Raw genomic sequence first — 27,585 nt, 5'->3', positions numbered from 1 at the left:
GCATTTAAGCTCTCTGAGTTTCAGTTTTCCCATCTGTACAATGAGAATCATCTCTGTGGCTAGAGTAATAACAGCCACCTGGTGGGATTCTTGTGATGCTTGGTGTCACAGCCAGAGCTGGAAAGGCCCTTGTGATCATCTAAGGAGTAGATTCTGATCCCTTTATTTTATAGAGGAAACTGAGGCCCCAAGATAACATCGCTGAGAAGTGACCCTGAAGGGGCACCAAATCCAAGCTGCCACGAAAAAGATCTGAGGGTTATGATGGGCTGCAGAGTGTCAGAGGTGAAAGGGCCTTAAGTAACCCTCTAGGGTCATGCAACCCATTCTAGAAAAAGAATCCTCCTTCCAGTGTACCCAGCAAATGGCCATCCATATGCCAGGTGAAGAACCCCAGTGAGGGGAAGCCACTGCCTCCCTAGACAATCCATTCTACTTTGGGACAGCTCTAATTATTATGAGGTTGGGTTGGTTTGGTTTGAACATAACACCAAGACTAAATCTGTCTCCCTGCACCTTCCCTCTGTTGTATCTTGTTCTGCCCTCCAAGGCCAAACAACAAGACTGATTCCTCTGGCATATGATGGAGACCTTGATAGAGACTGTCATGTGATAGAGACTGAAAAAATAGCCCATGTTATGAAGGTCTTTTCTGCATGCTTAACACTCTCAGGTTACTTCAGCAAATCCCCAGATGGCATGGATTGAGGCCCTTCACCATCCTGGTTGCCCTCCCAGAGCAGAAGATCCATTGTTCCAGATGTACTCAGACCAGGGCAGAGGAGAGGATGTCTACCACAATCTCCTGATTCCTGTCTTATTATAGTCCAAGAATTCCACAACTGGACTGTTGTTTTAAGAAAGACTTCGATTGGGGTGGCCAGGTAGCTCAGCGAGTAAGAGCACTGGCTCCAGTGTTGGGACGACCTGGAGATCGAATCCCGGGCTCAGACACTCAGCACCACACCCAGAAATAACTGGCCGTGTAACCTTGAGCAAGTTACTTAACCCCGATTGCTTAAAAAAAAAAAAAGACTTCGATAAGCTGAAGAATGTCTTGGACCACCAGGAGAGTGATGGGCCTTACATCCACAGCATATGAGGACTGACTGAAGGAAGAGAGAATATTTAGCCTAGAAAAAGGAAGTCTATAAGGGACATGATGGCTGTCTTCAAGTATTAGAGGGGCTTTGCTTGGCCCCCTGTGAGGTGGGGGCAGAGAGGCAGTGCGAGCTGGTCCAGAATGCAATGGACTCCAGACTCTCCTGGGAACTCTGGGAGCTTTTGATTGAGTAATTAGGCTTATCCACATCCTTAACAAGCATTTTGGCCACCTGTAGCCCTAAGTTCTGTGCACAGTTTTAAAAGACATTGGAACAAAACCTCCTTGAGGATTTTCAAATGGTCAGTAAGACTATCTAATTATGCATAATTATATAACACCTTTCCATTGAGGGCTTCAAACAGAAAAGTAGCGGAGGTGGGGGGGGGGGGGGGGAACCCACCTCAATAGCGCCATCTAGTGAGGAAATGCCTAGTGAGGAAACAGGGTGATGTTCCTTCCATGTGGGGGCCTTGAATACAGTCAGCTTTCTATCAGCTATGCAAACGATGAGGGTGAGTAGCACTGGAATCCAGAAGAGTGACTGATCCCCCTGGAGCTTTCCATTTTGCCATAGCAGGGCCTAAATCCTGGAAAAGCAAGAAAGCAAACATGTCAGGGAGCTGGAAAACAACCAGAAACCAGTGGCTGGAGTTGGGGAAAGGCAGCAGCAGCCCGTTTCTCTAGAGCCCTTTAAGGTTTGAATGTATTTCTGCATGTGTCCTTTCAGTTTATCCTCACCACCACAGCCTGGTGGGAAAGATTGTTATTCCAATTTTAGAAAATAAAGTCTTAGAATTGTTAAGTGACTTGACCAGGGTCATTGTTAGTGAATGTGTCCAGGGCAGGATTTACACACTGGTTTCTCCTGATGCCAAGGCCAGGACTCTCTTCACTACACTATTCTGCTTAGAAGGCATCTCAAATACTTTTCCCTGATGATTCCTTTCCAATTATTTATCTGATACTAGTGGCTACAGAAAAATGAGAGATCATTTATACATAAAAGTCAAGTTCGTGGGAGAGCTGGCTGAACTGAATTTCAGGCAGCAAATTAGGACAGTCCCTAAAGGGTGTGACCAGGATATCTGTCTGGTCAGGGCCAATAATGTTAAAGGTCAAGGCTCTCCTTCTGGCGTTGAACACTATGAACTATATAAACATCGCCATCAGCTTCACATTTGAGCTTCTCTTCCAGTGTGGAACCCGTCTCTCTTGCTCTCGAGAGAGCAATGAGCCAATCCATTGAGACTGGGGATGTCTGATTGACTTATGACACTGAGTCAGATCCTTGGAGATGCCTCTATGAGGCAGAGTAGACAAAGCTTAAAAAGCCCCAGACAGCAGTGGCTGGAGGTAGCAATGGTGGTCCTGAACAACACTGAGTTACTAAAATAAGGCCCTTTGTAGTGCTATAGACTTCTAGTACTGACCAGAGGTTAGAGGCCAGAGAAACTTGACTCCTCATCCACCAGTGATCCCCCTCCTTCCCAGGAACCTCTCTGGTCACTTTGTCTTGTTCATGAAAACACAGTGTTAACAGAGGGCCCGGTTCTGCTTTCTTCTTCCGTACCATGATTCCATACCATGCTCTGCTCCTTGGCTCCTGCTCAGGCCATCTCCTCTTCATAGCCCAGGAGCTCCCTTTCTTCTCTCCAGTGGGTTTAGTACTAGAATTCTCCCATGCTCCACTCCTGCCTTCCACTTTTGCCATCTCGTTCACCATGGTGTCCTCACAGGCCTCCCTCTGGGAAGCTTGAGTCAGTGTCTCTGAGTTCCCAAAGCTCAGCTCTCCCAGTGGCTCCAAAGGCCAGCAGATTCAGTTATGACCCTCAATGTGTGCAGACCTGGGGAGAATTGTAATCACACCCCATCAAGGAGGCATCTTCGATGTCAGAACAAAGTCTCCAATGTGGGGTAAATGGGGATGTTTACATCTTCTTTTTATAGGAAGATAGCTTCGATGGCCGACCAATGGTACAGCTTTTTACCTTGTACCTTGCTGGTCTTCACCAGGCATCCTGCTTTAGACGGAGAAGGAATCACTCTCAGAAGTCACTTAATCCAATGCCATTACTTTACCACTGAGAAAACTAAGACCCAGTGACTTGCCTGAAGTAGCATAACTAATAATTAATAGGCAAACTTTGCAATTCTGCGTAAGCATTGGCTGTTCCCATTCTGCTGGTGTCCTTCCCACCTCAACTCTCCACCAGCCCTGGAATAGGGCAGACTTGGATTCAAATCCTGACTCTACCACTTGGGCCATTGTGGCCTTAGACAAATCACATTGTCTCTCCAGGCAAATCTTAGATTCCTTAACTGGAAAATGAGGGGGAATGGAACAGTGATAGGTCCCATGGATACAGCTAACTGTCATGCCAGCTTGATAGAATGGCAGAGGGGCAAGAAGCTAACCCAACAGAGTTTTGTTAGGCTGCAGAAAAGGGCAGAAACAGGAAAGGGGACTGTGAGACCAGCTGGTAGAACAAAGAGGCAGCCCCTAGGTATCTAAGAACTAACCACCTTGTGCCACCGGAGCCTGGTTATGCTCTGAGAAAAGTGGGATGAGATGGGGAGAGCTGGGACTCATTAAGCACAGAGAAGCCCCTGCCTCATCCTGGACACTAGGAGGCTTGGACAACTCCAGGAAGACAGTCACCACAGCCACAGAAATCCTCTCTGTCACTGGCTATATATAGCTTAAAACTAAAAGGAACTGCGTTCAAATCCTAATTGTTACCTGCTAGCCAAGTGACCTTGGGCTTGGCTTTTCTGTACTAAGGTTATCTCATTCTCAAACGGAGGAAGGCTATACTAGGAAGGTCACAAGGTCCCTTCCATTTCTAACATTCTGCCTGCCCAGAGTGAGCTCTCTGGGTAATCCATTCAGACGGTGGACCTGGGTTAATAACCTGATGTCCACCAGGGGGCGCATTGTTAATACAGAATGCTGGCTTTTCCTGAGGATGAGCCAGGAGCAGCAGATTGTCCTTTTCGTGGAGGAAGATCTCTGCAGAAGGGGGAAGAAACCATAACGGTGTTCTGGTATTCTCTCTCTCTGTCTGTCTCTCTCTCTCTGTCTCTGTTTCTGTCTCTGTGTGTGTGTCTCTGTGTGTGTCTTTCTCTGTCTCTATGTGTGTGTCTCTGTGTCTGTCTCTCTCTCTCTCTGTGTCTTTGTCTGTCTCTGTCTCTCTCTCTGTGTCTTTCTCTCTCTGTCTGTCTCTGTCTCTGTATCTGTCTCTCTCTTTGTCTCTCTCTCTGTGTCTCTGTTTCTGTCTCTCTCTGTCTGTCTCTCTGTCTCTGTTTCTGTCTGTGTGTGTGTGTGTGTGTCTCTCTCTGTGTCTTTCTCTGTCTCTATGTGTATGTCTCTCTGTCTGGCTCTCTCTCTGTGTCTTTGTCTCTGTCTCTCTCTGTGTCTTTCTCTGTCTCTTGTCTCTCTGTCTCTGTCTCTATCTCTCTCTGTCTCTCTGTCTGTCTCTCTCTCTCTGTCTCTGTCTCTCTCTGTCTCTCTCTGTCTCTCTGTCTCTCTCTCTGTCTCTCTGTCTCTCTGTCTCTCTGTCTCTCTCTGTCTCTGTCTCTCTCTGTCTCTCTCTCTCTCTCTGTCTCTCTCTCTCTCTCTCTCTCTCTCTCTCTCTCTCTCTCTCTCTCTCTCTCTCTCTCTCTCTCTCTCTCTCTCTCTCTCTCTCTCTCTCTCTCTCTGTGTCTCTCTCTCTCTGTCTCTCTCTCTTCTCTCTCTCAGCATGGGGACCATTTTCAATTGGAGGTTATTTTCCAGTCAAGTCTATCTCCTTCCTCTCCACCCTGTACCTCCCACTAAAAAAAGGATGATCTGAAATCATTTCCTAAAAAGCTTTAATTGGGGGAAAGAGGGAAAAAACCTTGTCAATTGGATTGATTGTGAGGGCAGGGAAGTGACTGCATGGACAGTGAAAGTTGGCAGCAACCTTTGTGTTGCTGATTGAATCCAAAGGTGAGGAAAGTGGAGCCCAGTGAGGACACAGTTAATAAGTGACAGTGTCAAGATTGGAACCCAGACCCTCTGACTCCAGATCTAGCTATATACCACACAGTCTCACTGATCCCCTCATTTGATAGGTGAGAAGACAGAGAGCCAGAGATGGAAAGTAATTTACCTTAGTTTATATTCTCATTCTCTCACTCTCTCTGTCTCTCTGTCTCTCTGTCTCTCTCTGTCTGTCTGTCTGTCTCTCTCTCTCTCTCTCTGTCTGTCTGTCTGTCTGTCTGTCTCTCTCTTTCTCCCCCTCTCTCTCTCTCCCTCCCTCTCTCTCTCCCTCATTCCTTTCCTCCCTCCCTCTATTCCTCTATGTCTCTCTGTCTCCTTCCCTCTTTCCCCTCTTTCTCCCTCTCCCCTTCTATCTCTCCCTATCTCCACGTGTGTATATTCATGAAAGAATGTTAATGTTAAATTGTCTTTTTGCCTAAAGCCACCTCCACTTCCCGATTCTAATCTAATACTAGTTTGCTTTTTGGAGCATCTGTTGGATTCTTAAGAGTAATCTTTACCTCTTGTGCCCAAGATTAGTTTCTCCTCCTCTTTTTGCCTTCTCACCTATTGGTGATAATAAAAAGGTTGAGTATTTATTAAAACGTTTATGTGTTGCACTTCTCCCAGCATGTGTGGGGTCCCATGGAGTATATGTCGTAATTCAGCAAATGTTTATTGAGCCCCTATTATGAGTAAAACCTTGAATTAGGCCCTGAGATATGAAGGAGGCTACAAAGAAGAAGATGTGGGCCCTGCTTCCTTGATGCATGACATACAGAATGTAAGAGAGGCAAAATTAGTGCCAAGAATGATCCCCCAAGGTATAATGTGTTAAGTACAGTAAGAAAAGGAGACATTGGGAGGAGGAAGAGAATTCTTTTGGCTGGATCCATTAGGGTAAACATCATGGACAGGGTTCCATTTATCCTTGAAGATGGATAAAATGTTGATGGGCAGAGATGAGAGCAAGGGGATCCTAACAAAGTGAGAACATTGAGGTAGGCTAGGGTTCAGGAGGCAGCAGTGTGTCTGGAGTAGAATATGGAAGTTCTTCAATGCCCACCTGCCTGAGGATTTGGAATTTGAGGGAGGGGGGGGTAGAGATTCAAGACTGTACCTTGGGTTTTCTTTGGGGAGTGGGAGAACAGTGTAATCTGAGTTTCATATTAGGAAAATTAGCGAGGCAGCGTATTGGTATGGATTGGAGGGGAAGGCTACTAGATACCAGGAGACTGCTTAGGAGGCATGAGGATTTAACTGGGATGGAAACAGTGGGAAGGGAAAAGAAGGGGAGATTGACCAGGAAGGTGACCAGATCCAGAAGACTGAGCAACTTGGTGTACATGGGAGGCTAGGGAGAGGAAGATGTCCAAAAAGACGCCAAGGTGTGTAGCCTGGGAATCCATGAACAAAGAGAGGGAGGTCAGGAGGAAGAACAGAGGCCGAAGGGACGGTTGTGAATTTCAGTTTGGGATGTCTGGAGTTAGAAGTGCAGTGAGACATCCAGGTGGAGATATTCAGTGGATTGTTGGAAATGCCTTTCTCTGTTCTCAATTTTAAAATCAGGGAGTTTAACCTTTAGTGTATATGTACGTCTCTCAGAAAAAAGCAAACCTACCAGACAAACACTGACTTTAGCCTTCTCCTCTGTCAAATGAGGGTTGGGCTGGGTGACCTCAAAGGTCCTTCCAGCTCTCATCTTCTGTGATTCTAAATTAAGCTCCTTTTTCCTTGCATGTGTCTCTTGCTTGATTTTTTTCCTGTGAGTGAAGTATCCCTTGGTCGGAAAAAAAGACTCCCTATCCTGGCTTTAACATGATACATGATGGAGTTATGAAGTGGAACATGAGAACTTCCTGTAATTGATGGCCTCATAAAAATGGACATGATGGTTTCATCTTTATATGCTAGGTGCCAAGCGGACATTCCCAGAGAACCATGGACGGTGTAGGAAACATGACAAGACCTGGGGACAACGTCAGCTGCCTCTCTACTATCGATGACTTCCGCAACCAAGTATACTCCACTGTGTATTCAATGGTCTCTGTAGTCGGCTTCTTCGGCAATGGCTTTGTGCTCTACGTCCTCATCAGGACATACCATGAGAAATCAGCCTTCCAAGTATACATGGTGAACCTAGCTGTGGCCGACCTGCTCTGTGTGTGTACACTGCCTTTTCGAGTAGTTTATTATGTTCACCGAGGCATCTGGTTCTTAGGGGACTTCTTGTGTCGTCTCAGTACCTATGCTTTGTATGTCAACCTCTATTGTAGCATCTTCTTTATGACCGCCATGAGCTTCTTCCGCTGTGTAGCCATAGTATTCCCAGTCCAAAACATCAACCTCGTGACCCAGAAAAAAGCCAGGGTTGTGAGTGCGGCCATTTGGATTTTTGTTATCCTGACCAGCTCACCCTTTTTTCTGATGAGCAAAACTTATAAAGATGGAAATAACACCAAGTGCTTTGAGCCCCCACAGGACCCAAAGAGTAAGAAAACAGTGATGGCCTTGCACTATGTCTCATTATTCTTTGGCTTCATCATTCCATTTGTTACCATAATTGTCTGTTATACTATGATCATCTTGACCTTATTAAAGAATTCAATGAAGAAAAATCTGCCAAGTCGTAAGAAGGCTGTAGGAATGATCATTGTCGTAACAGCTGCCTTCTTGATCAGTTTCATGCCTTATCATATTCAACGCACGATCCACCTTCACTTTTTGAACAATGAAAATAAAACCTGTGAGTCTGTCCTTGCCATGCAGAAGTCAGTGGTCATAACCTTGTCTCTGGCAGCATCAAACTGTTGCTTTGACCCACTCCTCTATTTCTTTTCAGGGGGTAACTTCAGGCAGAGGCTGTCCACATTTAGGAAGCATTCTCTGTCTAGCATGACCTATGTACCCAAGAAGAAGACCTCCTTCCAAGAAAAGGTGGATGAATTATGCAAAGAATAGGGTCACACCCCCCCCCAAGAAGAAACCTCTCCTATGTCAATGAGAGGAGCTAGCCATATAATTACTTGTTATAATCACATAGATAGATAGATAGATAGATAGATAGATAGATAGATAGATAGATAGATAGATAGATAGATAGATAGATGTAAATGTCACAAAATGTAAACAGCCTGTATCTGGATATTTGTGCCTGCAAAATTTGCTTAATTTCTCCATCCATGTTGTCATGGATCCTAATGACTCCTGAGGTGGCAAAATTAAGTTAACAGCCAAATTTCTGTATACTATTGCTACTGTTTGTGCCTACACTTTACAAATAAATTTTAGTCTAAAAAGTATAATAAACAATTCTACTTCAAATGATGACCTTGCATAAGGCCTTCAGTATCTTAGGTCAGCACTTAACACTCAGCTACCACCCCCAATATTCACCTTTGCATGAAGCCCATTGGATAATGACAACAGAAAGTACCTCATTAACTTTTTTTACAGTGACAAGGGCATTGCCAAGGGACATTGAGTGCAGAGTGCCTACATGGCCCAAAGAGGGAACATGCAAGGAAGGGCCAGAGTCAGATAAGACACAGCTCTTCTTAATAGGTGGCCCCTTACAGCGAGACAGTTGTACCCTGCGGGAAATCTCTTCGGTCAAAGGCCAAATCTCTTTTGGTCAAAGTGTGTCCTTCTCTCTCTCTCTCTCTCTCTCTCTCTGCGCCACCACAATGGAATGTTAGTGGGGGTTCTGTTTGCAGAGAATAGGGCCATCCATAGGCCCTCTTCAAGGAGCCAAGCAGTTAGTAACCCTTGGGTGAGCAAGGGAAAGTCAAATTGATTTGCTGAGGAATAGGTTATGTGATAGCTGTATGTGCCTATTACTGGGGCTAACATTTAATACAAGAAATTTTAAATGAAAATTTTACAAATAATTTTGTTTGTGTGTATATCTGTGTGTGTGTGTATATATGTCAGTGTGTATGTACATTTGAGAAAGAGCATGTTCCATTAAATACATTTGAGTGAAAATTCACTCTAAGCTGTATTATTATTTCATATATTTTACTTTTTTAGTGGCACGTTGACAGGAATATTAAGGAAATGTTTACATTGGTTTTTATGTTACAGTAAAAGCTTTGTACTTTAAAAAAGTTGTTTGGTCATGTCTGAAAAATATAATCCTCATGGGTAAACTCATGCTAAAGTGTTGTCTGTTCCTTCGTTCTGTTCCTAAAAAAAAACCTGCTGGGTGGCTGGCCCTTCCTGAGAAATGAAGTGATAACAGTGGGAGAGAAGCTCTTACTGAATACACTGGATACATTTTATTTCAGTCTCATTTCCAATGAAGCCCACCAGACAAGCCCTGGGGTTCCTTCCAACTCAGATATTCAAGGCACTAAGCTTTCTTCCTCCCGGGATTCTCTGTGGCTTAAGTCCCCTCCCAGCTCATCTATTCATTGTTCTAAGGTCCCTCTTGAATCTGACATTCTATATTTTACCATCCCTTCTGACTGGCATTCTAGTCTCTTCCAGGTTTGACATTATTTGTCCTATAGCCCATCCCAGCTCTGACATTCTGTCCTAAAACCCCTTTAAGCTGACATTCTATGCTCTGTCCTTGCCCCCCTGATATCCTGTGTCCTAAGGTTCCTGCCCACTCTGACAGTCTCTGTTCTATGGTTCCTCCCAGCTCTGTCATTCTGTTTCTGAGGTCCCATCTAGCTCTGATCTTCTCTGTCCTAAGATCCCTTTTGGCTTTAACATTCTATGTACTAGGGTCACCTCTGGCTTTGCCATTTTATGGGATGTTTCCTTTCTGGGTCCTTACCACCCTGATAGTCTGTGTCCTAAGGTCCTATTCAGCTCTGACAGTCTATAACCTAAGGGCATCTACATTCAATGTCAAACATGGGAACTTTGATGCAGAAAAATGACCATAGCTGCCCCCAATTTGTCACTGCTTAGCAGTAGTCAAGTATAAATTGTTTGCTCATGCCTTCGGCATACCATCAAGTTAACTGTGCCATTTAGCAGAGTTGGAAGGGACCAAGGAGGTCATCTAGTCCAATCATGGGCCAGTCATGATATACATGGATCCCCAGCAATAGTGCAGAAAATTGCTCACCAGTGAGGCTGGTTCTAGTAATGAAGAATTCACACATTTTAAACATGGATTCCCAATTTTCAGACAGATGGCCTGTAACAGACTTCACATAAAGATTGATTAGGCTCCAGGCGACCAGGTAGCACAGTGAGTAAGAGCACCGGCTCCAGTGTGAGGATGACCTAGAGATGGAATCCCGGGCTCAGACACTTAGCACCCACCCAGAAACACCTGGCCATGTAACCTTGAGCAAATTACTTAACCCCAATTGCTTTGGGACGGCCAGGTGGCTCAGCGAGTAAGAGCACTGGCTCCAGTGTTGGGATGACCTGGAGATCGAATCCTAGGCTCAGACACTCAGCACCACACCCAGAAATAACTGGCCGTGTAACCTTGGGCAAGTTACTTAACCCCGACTGCTTAAAAAAAAAAAAAGATTGATTAGGCTGAATGGAGTATGCTCTTACTGTGATGATTCAGGAAATCCTTCAGGATTTTCTAGGATCTGAGGATCTACCATTCTTTTTTTTTTTGATCCACCATTCTTGAAATCAAATCTGTTACTACATTTAATAACTTTCATTACTATGGTGCTTTAAGATCCACAATGTGCCTTTCCCCATAATGACCTTATGAGCTGTGTAAGCCAAGTATTTTTATCTTCATTGTATAGATGAGCAAAATGAGGATCAGAGAAATCACATGACTAGCCCTGAATCCCGCAGCAATTGCCAGAAACCAGGATTCCAATAAAGTTTTGTGGTTGTAAGCCTAGTGGTCATTACATATCCCATACTGCCTAGAAAATGTGGATTGATGGGAACAACAGCAGGCCCAAAGGGCCTTCCATAATCTGGGGTCACCCAGACAATCTAACCTGTCTCACTATTACTCCCCAACACCTCTACTCCACTTGGGCTGTTCTCACCAACCATCACACACACACACACTTTTTTCATACCCTGTACTGTTCTGATCATATGTGATATGCTCCTCCTTTGGAATGGAATAAGCATTGATTAAGTACTGATTATTAATGCACCAAAAAAGTGCCAGCCACTGTGCTAAGCCCTTTTCCCAGCCTGTCCTAATCCTCCCTACCCTTCAAGGCCAAAGCTAAGCCTCACCTCCTCCAAGAAGTCTTCTGGTTATGACCATGTCAGCCTATGCTGACGGTTCCCTTCTCTATACATCTCTTTTACTATAAGTGCCCCATATCTCTTTTATGTACCTTAGTTCTATCTTCCCAATTCCCTACCACCAAGTGGTACCCAGCCAAGCACTGTGCCAGGCATTGGGTCGACAAATACAGAAATGAAACAGGAGATCAGAAAAGACCTCATGGACTGGGTGCTGTTTGAGCTGGAGGAGAGGAAAAAGTGTATTCCAGGCATGGGGGGCCCATTCAAAGGTTCCCAAGTAATGGTGAGCTCCAGGAGGGGGACCACTTGGTTCTGTTCCACAGCCCCTAAAACACTGCTGGGTATATACACGTTGGATGATTGATTGGCTAATTCCAGAGAGTTTAATATTTAATGCCTGACAATTTTGGCAGGCAAAAAGGTTGACACACAGAGGAGTCTATTATGTGATATTGGTGATGACTCGGCTATATTCCTTCATTTATTGAATGCCTACTGTGTTCAGGGCTCCCTGCTAGTCACTGAGTGGGGAAAGAAAAATGAAAAAAACCTTATCCTTGCCCACAAGGAGTTCACAACAAATCTACAAGTAAATATAACTCAAAGTAAGGGGATGAGCATTTTAATCAAAATGCTAGGGCAGTTCAGCAGTAGAAGAAATAACTTGCTGCCCAGAAGATCGAGGATTCATGGAGGAGGCAGCATTTAAGCTGGGCTTTGAGGGCCAAGGGAAATTGCAGTAGGGAGACCTGGAAAGAGGCATTCCAGAGGCAGGAAACAGCCTGAGCAAAGGCATGGACCTGAAGCAGAATGGGGCCCAGGGGGACCAAGGCATCCTGGGTATTTCCTGGGTGTGCTACTGTCCACCAGTGGCTTTTAGCCTTCACTGGTGCTTTGCTTATCTTATGTACGCACACAAAAATCTATGTTGGCAGAAGTGGAGTTTCTGACATTAAAATTAGGGGCGTGTATAAAAAATTATATTTCAAATGTCGTCTTCCCCCTCACCCTTGCAGTGTGCTATATCCTAGGCAGCTGCCTCCCCCTTAGTCCAAGTTCTGATGTGGGTCATGGGACTTGTTTGGGGAACAGCAAATAATCCAGGTTGGCTCAAATGTAGGTACACAGTACATGAAGGTGAGTAGAGGAGGAGAATATTTGACCAGATTTTCCCCTTTCAAATATAAAGGTCAGTTTATGTCCTTTGGATAGAAAATAAACATTCATTTGAAACTCCCACGCAGGTAAACTATGTGCTCCCTTACTGTAATGCTTCGATGCCCCTGGTTCCTCACAGATATGAGTTCTTCCATCTTGTGCCACTCGAGTTCCCAGGAACCATCCACCAAGGACCTTGCCACTGGGCTAGAGGCTCACCTTGGAGTCTTTCACAGTTTTGTTGGTACTACTGCAACACTTGACCCTGGAAACAGCTATTTTTTTCTTAACTGTGTGCTTAACATTTTGAAATGCTTGAACTGGTGAAGTGTTACTTAAAGGCCAGAAGTTTAGTAAGAAAAAACATCTTTAGCATGAACAAATTATGGTGTGTGAATGTTTATTAATGCACCAAAAAATGTAATCAATTAGAACCTCAGACTTGCATGGAGGGCCACGGAGAAAAAAAAGCAGGGCTAAGAGAGATGTATAGACAGACACACAGTGACTTTCGAGCCTTGTTGTTAAAGATGGAAAGCCAGTGACATACACAGGGACAACTTCTTAAAACATGCACACTGGCAAATGACCAAAGGATGCTTATCAAAAAGCAAAGTTAACATAAAATTTGGAACAATTATTTTTCAATCTTATGAAAATTATACCTGATAAGACTTTTAAAATAAAAGACAATTCCAAACAACTCTTCTCAAAAATCCTGAAAGCTAATGGACTAAAAATAGAGCCCTTCTAACCTGGCTCCCTTGATTTCTGGTTCATTTCTTTAAGCTTTAGAGGCTGGTCTCTCCTTTTGCCATTTCCATTACTGTCATTATATAGTCCTCATTCTATCTATCTGTGTGACTGAAACAGTATGGTGGAGTGACTAGAGAGCCGTTCTTTGAGACAGGAAGACCTGAGTTCAAGCCAATTGCCACAACATACTGGCAATGTGTCCCTGGGCAAGTCAGTTAACCCCTCAGTGTCCCAGGCAAATCTCTAAGACTGTAAGTGTCCAACCAACTGCCAACCTTCTATACCTTGAGATGAAAGCAATCCATGGAGAAGTTACAATGTGCTTATTATATGCCAAGGACTAGGGAATCTTTTTTTAAGGCAAAAACTGTCCCAGCCCTCAAGGGATCTTACATTCTAATGACAGAGACAACATGTACATATATAGGAATATACAGAAAAATTGCAAAGTGAATGGAAAGTAACCTTAGAGGGAGGTGAAAGCCCTGGCAGCTGATCACAAGTCCTGACCAAAAAAATATATATGTTAGCATGTTTCTAAAGCAGAAAGAGATTCCATGGCTGCCTGAGAATGAAGTAAGAAGATTCTGAGTTGGGAGGAATCCCTCCTCCCCTCCCCCATTTTACAGCTGAGGAACTGGGGCCTTGAGTGGGGAAGCAGCTCTGCTGAGTGGCGTCATGAAAAGTCCAGTTAATCTTGTTCTTTAATCAACTTAGTGCTAATGGAAATACATAATTTGAGAGCTACAGAAACCACAAAGGTACATGGAGTGCTATGAAAACTTGGATTTCATTGCATCCAGATGCTATGCAATTGGATAGGTGTGTCCAAGGTCAGTGCCTAAATCCCCCATTTTGTATGCATAAGCAACACAGAACATGGAGACAAGGAACCAAATTATGCAGAAGCGTCATTGTCTCTCTGGTTAACCTTGAACCATTAAAATAAGATGCTATCAATATGAATGAGGTCAGCAGTTTTCCATAACCATGTATTGTCCACAAAAGGAAGAGTTTTCAGAGATGAGAGGGTAACCACTAAATAGGGTTCAATACAAGGATTGGCCCCTAAAACAGCCAGGGCCCCAGGGCAATTTACATTCATATTAGTGATACTCTAAAAACCCCTACTCCCTCCCACCCTTTCCCCTTTCTTTCGTAAACCAGAGCCACAACAGGACCACTGGGTTTTCAGCCCAAGACACCAGCATCCAGAAGGCTCACTTCCTCCCTAGGATGGTTCTCTGTACCACAAGGTCCTTTCTACACCCCATGGTATCTGGCACAACTGTTCCTAACCATAGTAACCCACATTTTTCACTTGGGCTGGGGACACACATCATGTAGTACAACCAGGATCACTAATGATGGTTTCTCAGGCTCTGTCTTAACCCCAAGGTCTCGATTTTTCGGTCTGTCTCTCCTATTGCAATTTTTCCTAGGAATGTCTCTCTTTCCCTATATGTCTTTGTCACCCTCTTTTGCTCAATTTCTTTTTTCTTTTGATTTCACACTTTCTCTCTTCTCCACTGCCCAATCTCCTTTTAATGATACATAATATAGAATTGAAATGTATGTTTATTGTAATTCTCTGTTCTTAATTTAAACATCAGATCAGTGGAATAGTTGAACATTTCTTTCATCCAAACTAAATTAAGTTGCTTTTCACTTTAGTACAATCCTCAATTTTTGGAGAGGGGGTATGTCTGTGTGGTTTGTTTGGTTTTTTTAAGTGTAGGTCAATGGCCCATGATAGAAAAAATGTTCTCCACTCTGGGTTATGGTATAGACAACATTCCTATTATAGGCTAACCATCCAACTGCCATTTCAGACCTTCTCATCAACACCTAAATTAGCCTATGTTTCACAGCACACTAGACTTTTGGTCTTGCCAAACTGGTTTCTGCATCTCAAGAAATTTTTTTTATCCTATAGAAACACCTTCATTTCAGTCTCCAATAGACAGATCAATGTCTGCATGTTTAAAAAAGAATATCAACTTCTGGCATTGTGAATGTCAAAATTCATTGATTTCTCCCCCCCAGTGCCTGTATTTTGTTTGACTCATTCCTTCCAAGGGGGAAAAGTACCTCTTTTCCCACTCATCTTTATATTGTCCAACCCATTAGTCATTTGTTTCATGGTCTGCCATGATCAAAGAATACCCAGCCTGTTGGTGATGAGTCTTAGCTGAAGGCTGATCCTTGGGCAATTGACATAGTTATTTTCGGGGACTTTTCTTGGAACTTGGTAAGACTGACCAGAGTTTGTGCTTCACTGATAGAGTCTTCCAGGAGTCAGGGTCCCTCATCTCCATGCCATGAGGAGGAATCAGGCATGGGGAAAGAGGACATTTGGGGCATGGGTTGGCTTCTTTTGGACTGGTGGTGTGGTTTTGTGAATATAAGGAGCTCCCGTTGAGTAAGCTGCCTCTACCAGTGCAGATCAGCTCCTGCTCACAACTCAGTTTTAGAAAGTTACTTGAGAGACTGAGAGGTTAAGTGACTTGCCAGGATCACACAGCCAGGATGCATTTTAGGCAGAACTTAAACCCAGGTCTTCTGGACTCCATGCTATACTGCCTCTCCATTTGTATGTAATGATAAGGACTTCCAGCTGGATAGAAGGTGAAGACAGTTCTGAAGAAGCATAGAGACATTAGATTGGTACTGGGGCCAAGATCAGGGTTCAAGGCAACACTTAGATGGTCTAGAGTCCAGTATAGACAGGACAGCCAGAGCCATTCCAGACTTAGTCCTTGGGTACAAAAGGGTGGTTGGGGGAGAGGGTCACGAGGAGAAATACCTTAGGATGTTGTCCCCTCATAAAGTACCAAAAGAAGCACTCTGGAGAATCTCAAATCCCAAAAAAGCTCTTTGCTCAGCCCTAGGGCTCAGTTTCTCCAGGGCGGGGAGGGGAGAGAGGTGTCAACATTTTAAAAAACCCTTTTATATAGCTACTAATTTCTCTGAACATTTGTGCACCATGTCTATTTCCTTACACTTCATATAATCCCCAGGGTCGATAGCCTTGTAACTTTACTAAGTTACAGAGCTAGACTTTCCATTCTAAATTACAAAGGCATAACTTTAATTTTGCTGAGCAGACTTTCTTAGAACACCCGTCCATATGGCATTTAAATTTGTATCCGCAGGGATTACATGAATCTGACCTCTACAATCCTTCTTGATAGTTGGTCACTTGATCTGGGAAATGTTATGTATGTTGCTAGTGCTATCTTAGAAATTCAGCACAACTAAGTTATCATCTTGGAAGCTGCCCTTCTCATGTGGAAGGTCACACAATGGCTGTGTCTATAGAACTCAAAAGTGAAGTGAGACTTTTATAATTCTCCGGCTCCTTAGATCAATTCAAATCACCATAATGGCTGTTCGGGCTCTCCCACACCATTTTTGTTTCAATAAATTGAATGGCTGATGGTGTCTCACAGAGAGGCAGAAATGTCATAGGGTAAAAAAAAAATATGTCCTCGGGGCAGCTAGGTTGTGCAGTGAATAGAGTACCAGCCCTGGAGTCAGGAGGACCTAAGTTCAGATCCGTCCTCAAACACTTAACACACACACACACACACACACACACACACACACACAAACTAGCTGTGTGACCTTGGGCAAGTCACTTAACCCCAACTGCCCCCCCCAAAAAAAATGTCCTCTATTTCCTTAAAAAGGCACACTCCAGGCTCTGCTTCTTCTCTGACAAATATTTGTTAAAATCATTGCTTAAGTTGAGTCTTTCTTAAAGATTTTTTTTAATCCAAATAATGAAAGTTCTCACTTTTCCAAATAACTCTACCCGTTTTATTTGCGCCTAGATGTGAATCTCCATTGGAGTCCTCTCTGATCAGTGCCTTACATGGCATGGAGATGAGCCTGGGTTTGGCCAAAACAAGTTCTGTCAAATTCTACCAAGCTGGAAAAGCTTCCAATTCAGGCAGTATGCTATGATGGCTAAAGTAGGAGAGACTTTTTACTGGAAGATTGACAACTCATTTTAATTTCTCTTCCTTTTTTGTGGGGGCAGACACAGCAATACATGAAACTTTACTAAAAGATGTTAGGGGTTAGAGTCTGCAGTGGTCAATGCAAGATTCTCACCTATGCAATGAGATCTGCATCAAAAGCTTAACAGATGAGGCGACTCTTTCTCCATCTATATAGTGTATTGTTATTGTTAAAACAGTGCCACATCAGCTCTTTCTTCATTATTTTTGAGATCTAGAGATGGAAGGGACCTCACAAGTCATCTAGTCCAACCCAGGAATAGCAAGTAACTTGCTTAAGATCACTATGTACCGTACTAGTTCCTAATCTATTTTCTTTTCCATTGAATGTTAATGATTATAGCCAGTCCAAAGACTCATTGTATCTGGGACACGATTTGTAGGGTTTAAGTAAAACTGACAGTCTTTCTCTACCATTTTGGACACATACTGATGACAATATATGTCTCATACATGTTAGAGCTAAAAGAGACCTTGAACATCATTGATTTTTATCCCCTCATTTTAAAGAGGGCCAGAGTTGCCTCCTCTAAACAATAGGCATTCTTCATCCACTTAGTTTTTCCTGTGTGAATAGTCCAGCCAAACTCTTTTGAGTAATTATAGATCTCATTTAAGAGGCCCTGCAAAGTTCAGGGGCATGATGATATCAGCACAATGTCATCGACAAACAAGAACATCTGGAGTACCTCACCATCTACAGGGAATTATTCTTCAATGTGGATCATTGAAGACATTCTTCATGATAGTGATACACACCTTTGGGAAACATGTTTCTCCCAGTTTTATGATGTGCTTTATATTATTAGAGATTTCCAGGTCCTAAAACTAACAAGATTAAGGACTAGACACTTTCTCTGATCCTTACCTCTCAAATCTCTCCAGAAAAGGAATTATGCACAAGAGATAACGGACTTTTAGCTACCCTCTCCATTTAAGACACCAAGAATATCAAGGATATAAAAATTCAATGAACTAACAGCTGAGAAGGCTAATCCATAACCCCTAACTTGATCACTTAGCACCCCCTACCCCACTACACATCAAGGCTGTACAAGCTGACTTGCAACAGAACTCACCTCCCTCCTGCCTCTTCCTCTCAGTGCCACAGAAAACCAAAAGGCAGAAGCTTGTTCAGGCTGGGACTGCATTATGGCTCTACAATGCAGCTATATACTCAGCTAGAGAAATGAGGAACAGAGAGAGGTGGGGAAAGACAGCAGAGTGTATGTGGATTAACCAGGCCTACCTGAATCAAAAGGCCTATCATCCAGCAGAAGCTCATTCAGTACCCCCAAAAGTCTCTTGGGACAGAGACCGAGGTCGGTGAAGTGTGAATTGCTCAGCATGGAAGATGAGACAGTTTTGAGGTCCAGCCCTCAGGGGAACCATAATCAAATGGGAATGGGTCAGAAAGTAAGCAATAGGGGAATAAAAGGAAAAAAAAGACTGAAGTTACCAAAGATCTCAGGAGGGAAAAAACTCAACTAAAGACCTTAATGTAAGTGATAAACCAATAGGGAAGACATTAATAACAGAAGAGGAAAAATAATAGAAGGGAACATGTCCTCCAGATCAGCTAAGCAAATCCAGACATTATTAATAAATATTTCAAGACATAGGACGATGAATATCTGATAAGGAGAGGATCCTATACATCCCCAAGAGAACATAGAACCACAATAGGATGTTACCCATGATTTAAAAGAAAAATAAGAATTGTGAAATCAGAATAAATGACCTGAAAAATTTGAATCCAGGTGGCAAGTTTTACCAAAGAAATAAAAAAGAGAGTAATTGATTGGGAATGTAAATGAGTGAAGAACAATCTGGAAAAAGAGAGGCAAAAAGCAATAATGTTAAATGAAAACGTGATATCCATACAAACAAAAGATACTGATTTCAAAGACAGAATGTATAAACAACCTGAGTGTTATTCATCTCTAAGAACTATAAGAAATAATATAAGAATATTGTCCCAAACTTCTTAACACAGACAACAAAGTGCTAGTTGAAAGAATCTGCAGATTGCCTGCAGAGGAAGAAAAAACCCTAGCCTGAAAATTTCAGGACACATAGTGTTTAAACTTTAAAATTTTAATGACAAACAATAGGAGAAAGATCTTTAAATATAAAGAAAAAGAAATTCAAATAACACAAGACTATTTTACACCCACCAGAAATAGCAGGAGGGAATGGAATACCGTCTACCAAATAACAAAGGAAGCCATGATACAATCCAACGTGACATACCCTGAAAACCTAACCCTAATCATTAATGAAAACAGATGTACATTTAATTTTTTAAAAGAGGCATTCAAAGCATTCCTACAAAGAAAACAAAACCTAAACAAATTATGTGCTTTTCAAATACCCTAGACAATGTAAATACAAAAAAGATATTACTCAAAGGGTTATCTACCAACTTTACCTTTTTTACGTATCTTTCAAGGAATCTTGTGTTATTTTTGGCATATACATGGGAAAATCTTTAAGGTGGTGTTTTGCTCTACTGAATCAAATGTTTTGTTTGTTCATTTGTTCTAAAGCATAGGTCTCCCTATCTTGCCAAGGCTGAAAGTACCAGGGGTATTCATGGGCCCAATTTCAGTCTAATTGGCATGGGAGCTTTGACCTGCTCTACTTCTTACCTGGGCCACTTTGCCCCTCCTTAAACAGCCTGGTGCCCCACCCCTACTCCTGGGGCTCACCATATTAAGGATGAACTTAGTACAGATATCCCTTTGGCTTAACCCCCTATAGCTCAAAGCTCCTAAAATCAAGGAATCCTCAAGCCTCAGGCTCCTCTGTTGCTAGGATTACAGGTGTGTGTCACCACGTCCTGCAGCAAATTATTTTTTTATAGTCAACAAACAATAAGCACAGTGAGAACTTCCATCTTCTTCACCTTACAGCCAAATGTGTGACTATGAAGATATGGTCTACTGTTGTTGCTGTTGTTGTCATTCACTCATTTCATGTCAGCTCTTCATGACCCCATTGGCAGAAATACTGGAGTGGTCTGCCATTTCCTTCTGCAGCTCATTTTACAGATGAGGAAACTGAAGCAAACAGGGTCAAGTGACTTGCCCAGGGTCACACAGCTAGTAGTGTCTGAGGCTGGATTTGAACTCAGGAAGAGGAGTCTTCCTAACTTTAGGTCCACTAGGCCACCTAGCTGCCTATAGTCAGCTATAATACCTCGTTTACAGAAGCCTGCCATTTCCCTTTTCGTACCTTCATGAAAGATACATGCAGAGGTTACACTCAGAAAACTTTTGTAGAGATGATAGGAAAATAAGCATATGGATGAACAGTTATTAGTCCTCTTTGGTAGCAATAAAGTCTGAGATTTTTGTCAAAGCTTCACTACTAGCTTCACTACTCTCCCCTCTTTAAGGTACCTTGAGAACCAATCCCTCAATGATCTCAAAATTGTGTCCCCTCCAGCATGGAATACATGTATTCATGTACGTATAGCTTGTACATATATATGTGAATATATACACACACATATGATTGCATACATACATGTTGTATGTATATACATATATATATGTATATATTTGGTCTAGTGGAAGAGGAAAGGGAGAAAAGAGTTTGCCATAAATATCTTTCCAGATCTTTTCCATTCCTCATCTTTTTGTTGTCCTTGCAGTTTCATTCTAAAACTCCCTCGAGATGGTTTTGTTTAGTTGAGTCTCCCCCCAATTTTTCTGTAAAGCTGTTTTTTTTTTTCAGAAATGCTTTTTGTTAGAGGAAATAGCTCTCTGGGAGGAGAAGCAGGAGACGGAGGAGATATATCTCCTCCGAAAACTTAGAAGATGTAAGAAGAAAAGATATCAGTATAAAATGTATTTTCTTAAAGAGCCAGTTTTCCATCTACTACTTTTCCTGATTTCATGAGATGACACTGCTTTTGAACTTTCATTACCCTCCATACAAGGATTCTTAACAAGGCTGTCAGGTAACCCTAAATGAACCCCAACCAAGTGATGACTGATACCCTTGCCCCCATTTTCACTGTCCTATTTCTAACCAAACTTTATAGCTAGTTGAAAAAGTAGCTGAGGTTTGGCCATTTTTCAAGCAAGAGCTTTCAACATAGTCCTTTTTAAGCACTCGATCAAGTCTATCTGGTAAAGTGACTCAAGAAATGAAATTCCCTAAATTGGTGAACACCCTACCACTGTCAGTTGACCAAAAGTAACACCTGGCATCAAGAAACTTCTTCCTGGCAGTCAACTTTCTCATCGCCACATAGTAACAGTAGCCCCTAGTAAAAATAATCTGGGTAACATGTTACAGTAGAAAAGAAGATATGGCAGCAATAACCCCTTGCTCTTTTGAAAAGACGGCGTATATGTGACATATGTATATTTAAACAGGCTCTAAATCTGTCCCGGTGCAGCCCTCCTGGATTAGTCGCTGAGCAGAGGCCAGTCAGCTGGAGGGAAAGATCTCTTGCTGGCTGTTGAGTGAGAGGATTCAGGCTAAGGCTCTTTCCCCCCTTCCCCCTCTCTGGGAGGGGAGGTGGAAGCCTGGCTGTCTGTGAATGTATCCTTCCCCAAAGCCCAAGAAAAAACAAATCCCATTTAAAGAAGGCTCTCCCCAAAATGGCACGAAGAACTGTTTTTATTAGCACAATCGTTTTTCTGCACTCTGAACAAGGAGTATTCATTTCCAGCACTCGGTCTCCTGGCCAGAGTTGGCTGCAGTGGCTTCTTCAGCAGCTGCCTGGGCGGGAGGGTCAGGCTTCTCTATGGTCCTGTACAGTACCAGGGTGCAGATGACTGTGTGAAGCCCTGGGCCCTGAGGGCAGCAGCTACAGCTGGACATTTAAGATGTGCTGACCGGATTCGGACCGAACAAGCCAATTCAATTCAACAAACATTTCTCGGGGCCGGCCCCCTACTATATACAAGGTGAGAAGCAGCCTGGAGTCACTGATAGAGAGCCGGTCTCAAAGACAGAAGGACTTGGATTCAAATCCTCCTTCTGATACATCTTAGCTGTATGACTCACAGCAAGTACTGAACCTCTAAGACTCTAAAGCACAGAGAAGAGGTTGACCTACATTGGTAGAGGAAGTTTCCATACCTGGGAGTTCCCCATATCAATAAAATCAAAGGGCTAGTCTCTATCCTTCTGTGTAATCTACCATGTGAGGCACTGGGGGAGATAAAGGAAAAGACCCTGAGCCTGTCCTCCTGCAGGTAAGGGCCAGTATAAAAGCATAGTAGGACATTCTCTGCTCAAAAACCTTCAACTGCCTACTGAATGAATACAGTGCTTGCATTATAAATCCTCCACCATCTGACCCTACCCCTTGTCCCTTTCCAGTGTTACCACCTCTTGCTCCCCTTCCTGTACCAAACATGCTGGCCAAGCTGGACTATGCAATGTCTCCCAACATATGTCCTGTCGTGTATTGATCTCAGAAATTGGATCAATGTCAAATTTCCACTTCACTTTTAGCTTTGAAGATGAGCTGTTGCATGACCTTCCACATGAGAAGGGCAGCTTCCAAGATGTTAAGTGTGCCTTTGCTCACTTGGAGTTCAGGCATCTCGAAGTCTCACAGCATCTAGCATGCCCTCCCCCAACATCTCTCCACCTGTCGAAATCCTACCCATCTTTTAAAGCCCAGCTCAAATGCCACTCACTCCATGAAAACATGGCAAGAAAAATTTCAAGGGAAATAGGCTCTTCTCTCCCTCCAAAAATAGACATCACTGCTACCGCCTTCTCTGCTCCCCCCTCCCCAGAAGTCATCTCCTCTCTAAACTCGGAAAGCATTTTCTTGGTATTTCTCAGTCACTTATTTCCTTCTAGTCTGCCAGGATGGTCTTGAAAAATTGTGAACTGATTTTTGCTAATGATATTGCCCTACACTAGCCATTGCATTATATTTATTTGTACATGTGTTATCTCAACTCCTTGATTATAGAATGGTCAAGTTCTACCAATGAGGTAAATGGGGTTGAGAAGTGACTTGCTCAGGGTAATGCCAGGAGTAAGTGACAGGACTGGGCTTTGAACCTCGATTCCCAAGCTCTAGACCCAGTGTTTTCACTAGATTGTGCCACCTCCACCTTGCTTGGTGGAATGATAATAACTCATAGTTTTTATGGCCCTTCAAGGCTTTCAAAGTCCTCACAATAACCCTGCAAGGTAGGTAGGGGAGGTATTATCATCGCTGTTTCAACAAAGTAAGGAGGTTGAGGCTCAGAGGTGAAGCCAGAATTCCAACCAAGGTTTGCTAGTTCCATGCCCAGCACTCTCCACTCTGTTTTATGGCTTCCTTCCTTTTCATCAAAAATACATGGGAGCAGCAAAGTATAAGGAACAAGGTAGTTATCTTCTTCAGTTTCAAACACTTGCAAAATGGAAGAAAAGGATTCGGTTGTGCCAAATTTCCTGAGGGTTATCATCATCCATTTGTTTGGGTCCATTTTAAGACATGGAGGCCATTTCACATTTTTGAGAGATAACAGTATCAAAACCTCCTCGGCCTCAAGCCACACTGGACATGGGCTCCCAATAAACGGGCAAAATCATATCTTCCCAGCTCAAATTCTTTAGTCCTTAAAGCAAGTGAAGGCCAAATGCTCCCCTTCCCAGCCTAAAATTGGGAGGAAGATGATATTTATTCTTCACAAAAACTATCAGAAAACTGACCCCCCCAAACTGTCTCCTTTTTTTCCTAGTTGCTTTTGTTCCAGTCACGTCCAGGGAAATGAGTCTTGCACTAAGACCCAAGTCCAGGAGCTCATGAGCAGTTGTGTCCAAAGGGCCCCGAATGTGGAGGCAAGGGACTTCAGTCTATAGCCCATCTCTGCTCCTTTTTCCCTGTATGTGGCATAGAAGAGAGGGTAGCAACTTTAGAGTCAGAGGATGTGGATCTACATCTTGCTTCTGTCATGACCTGGGTGCCCTTGGACAAGTCATTTAACTGCTCTGGGACTCAGTTTCCTCATCTGTTCAATGAAGGGTTTTGACTTGATAATGCCTATAGTTTCTTTCAGTTCTATATCTATAATCATATGACCCTGATTTCCTTCTTTGGGTCGCAGAGCAGAGTTGGATTAAAATGATCTCTACATTTCCTTCTATTCTACCTCTTAAGGCTCTGAACCTAGGATTTCACAGCTTCATCAAAGACTCCAACTTAGGAGTACAAAAATAATATTTATACTCTCTTTTGCATGATAATTTACATTGCATGCTCTTCACAAAAGAGCTAGCATCCACTGCTCCCAAATCTTATATAACTGGCAAAAGTGGGGAGGGGCAGCATAAGGAGGGGCAGAGGGAACAACTCCAAATACGCTGTGATCCTTTACAAATGAACAGGACAGGGGCAGCCAGGTAGCACAGCGAGTAAGAGCACCGGCTCCAGTGTTGAGAAGACCTGGAGATCGAATCCCAGGCTCAGACACTTAGCACCCACCCAGAGACACCTGGCAGTGTAACCTTGAGCAAGTTACTTAACCCTGATTGCTTTAAAAAAAATGAACAGGACAATTTTGTTACTGCCTTGTTAAATTTCATATATACATATATCTATAACTTTTAAGTTTTATATATATATATATAAATAACTTTTTAAAAATTGTACCTAACAGAAGTTCACAATTTCTTATACAATCATCTTTTTTTTTCTTTTTGGAGGGGAAGGCAGGGCAATTGGGGTTAAGTGACTTGCCCAAGGTCACATGGCTAGTGTTAAGTATCTGAGGCTGAGTTTGAACTCAGGTCCTCCTGACTCCAGGGCTGATGTTCTATTCACTAGCTTCCCCCAGTCATCTTTTTTGTTCTTCGTGTCCTAAATTATTTTGTTTGTTGATTGTTGTCAGTTTCCTAATAAAAAAGAAACAAAACTACTCTGATCACTGCAGAAGTTTCTAAGTCAAACTCTACACATTGAGATTCATTAGAAAAGATGCCCCTCAACATCCCAGGTGTTCAGTTACACGGGAACTTTGGGGCTCTTTTCTGCAGAAGGCCTTGAAGTCAGTTCTCTTTGCCCCTCTTTCTTGCTACATTCATCTTCTTTAGAACACCTTCAGCCCCTCTAAGATGCCCATTTTCACTGTTCACCTCTTGCTCTATTTTGGGAAATGGAAGTCAGAGATCTGCTGACTTGAGTGGATAAACCCAAGGAAGCAATCTGAAGGGTCTTACTACAAGGATTAGCCTGTTTCTACTTAGCCCCAGAAGGCAGAGCAATTGGGGAGGAGGGGTATATGGGGAGAAGTAGATTTCAGCTCTATGTTCAGAAAAAAAAACCTCCTAAGAATCAAAAGTATCCCAGAGGAGAATGGTCTACCTTGGGAGCTTTGTCCTCCCAGCAAAAGGCTTCTGGGAAGAAATAAGGGGTCAGAGAACTAAGAAGCCTGGCATCCTGGATTTGCAACCTAAAGACTCAGTTGGGCCCTAGGACTCAATGTCAGATTCTCCATTTACTAGCTGGGTGGCCATAGGCAAGTAAAGGACTCTCCCTGAGCTTGGGTTTCTTCACTCATAAGACAGGGCTAAGGCTGTACATCACTTCTCCCCACAGAGTTGGTGTAAGAGTTGTACTTTTCAAGGGGCAAGGCACTATATAAATGTGAGATGTCCTTACTTGACATTTACCCAGGTTAAATTCCAATTTTCTCATTTGTTCTCAAGAATTTGCACCAGGATGAGCTGAAAGTAATTAGCTTTTGTGACCAGTTTTCCTAGTACATACATACATACAGAGAGACAGAGACAGAGAAAAATATAGACACAGAGACAGAAACAGAGACATACACACACACATATATAGGTTGAAATACTTTATATATATATATATGTATACATAAACACATATATATAAAACCAACCTTCCTATTACTTAAATATGAGTATATATTACATATATAAGTATATACATATTACAGATATAATTAAATATACATATTTGATACACACACATATAATTTCAACCAGGTTGATAAAACTAGTAATATTTAGCCTGGGAAAAAAATGGAAGGGAGAAGGGAGGACAAGCTATCTTCAAATATTTGGAAGGCTATCATATAAAGGAGGATTTAGCTTTGTTCTGCTTGGCCCCAGAAAACAGAACTGAGGGAGGGTGAGGGGGTGGAATTGCAGAGGGGAAAATACAGGCTGGATCTCAGGGAAAAAAAAACATAAAAAAACTTCTTAACAATTCGAGCTAGCTGCCAGGACTCTCCACTCAAGGTTACAAGGGAGCCAGGCTTCTTACATACCCCCCCCCAAAAAAGAAAAAAGCACACTGAGGAAATGAAGTGGCTAATGTGAAAAAAAAACACTGGAAGATGTCCTGAAAGAGGCTGGTGGTGGTGGTGGTTGTCCAGTCATTTCAGTTGTGTCCAATTCTTTGTGACCCCATTGGGGGTCTTCTTGGCAAAGATACTGGAATAGTTTGACATTTCCCTCTCCAGCTCATTTTACAGATGAGGAAACTGAGGCAAAAGAGTTAAAGTGACTTGTCCAGGGTCATACAGCTAGTAAGTGTCTGAGGCCAGATTGGAACTCAGGTCTTCCTGACTCCAGGCCTGGTGCTCTATCCACTGTACCACCCAGCTACCCTGTTCAAAATAGAGGTACTCCCTCAAATGGAAAATGACACATTTAAAGAACATATGCAAGAATTAACCCTAGGTTGTTGTTGTTTTTTAGTCACAAGAACAAATAAAAGAAGGGCTTATAGAAATTTGAATATCAGAGAGGAAATGAACATGCAAAGGTCACTGAATTAGCAATCTACCTATGGCAGAGGACAAAAAGTCCTAGGTTTGCCTGAGGCACACAAAGGGTCAATGGGACCTGTCCAGGGTCACTTGGCTAGTCATTGTCAGAGGCAGTAATCTGAACCCAGATCTTCCTGCCTCCGACCCCAGCATTGTGTTCCTTAGATTTTTCATGGACAACATGACAGTGGAAAGAATGCTAACTCTGGAATCAGAGGAAGCAGTCTCCAACCTTGCCTTTAATTCTGGGCCTCAGTTTCTTCAGCTGTAAAGTGAGTAGGTAGGATTAGATGACCTCTGAGGTCTTTTCTAGTTCCAAATCTATGATCTTTAAATCTTATAAACTGAAATGAGAATTAAAAGATGCAAAAATAAGAAATCATGAGGAAATAATGAGAGAAAAAGACCAATATAGAATATATGATGGAAAAACTGAAAAAAAAAACAGAAGTGATCAAAACATTAGAAAAGCTATCCAGTGGGAAAGGACTACCAGAAGAGAGAATCAGGAGCCATGGGGAGAAGTCGCAAATGCAAGAAAAGACTCCCTAATAATTAGAGCAATGT

General features: G+C 42.8%; 1 protein-coding gene across 2 annotated transcripts in view; it reads left to right on the top strand.

The window, feature by feature from the left end:
• Positions 1 to 9,264, top strand: part of CYSLTR1 (cysteinyl leukotriene receptor 1) — a 33,357-nt gene extending 24,093 nt beyond the window's left edge. For both annotated transcript variants that reach the window (XM_069062516.1, XM_069062515.1), the window contains one exon: positions 7,023 to 9,264. In XM_069062516.1, coding sequence (XP_068918617.1) covers positions 7,050 to 8,069 — 1,020 coding nt within the window. In that variant the 5' untranslated portion in view covers positions 7,023 to 7,049 and the 3' untranslated portion in view covers positions 8,070 to 9,264. The remainder of the gene's footprint in view (positions 1 to 7,022) is intronic.
• The last annotated feature ends 18,321 nt before the right edge of the window (positions 9,265 to 27,585 follow it).

This window comes from Petaurus breviceps, unplaced genomic scaffold, assembly GCF_028583685.1.
Source record: "Petaurus breviceps papuanus isolate PSGF00001 unplaced genomic scaffold, PetGlider_PUasm1.0 90459, whole genome shotgun sequence".
Classification (NCBI taxonomy): Eukaryota; Metazoa; Chordata; class Mammalia; order Diprotodontia; family Petauridae; genus Petaurus; species Petaurus breviceps.
This window is presented reverse-complemented; position numbering and strand designations above follow the sequence as displayed.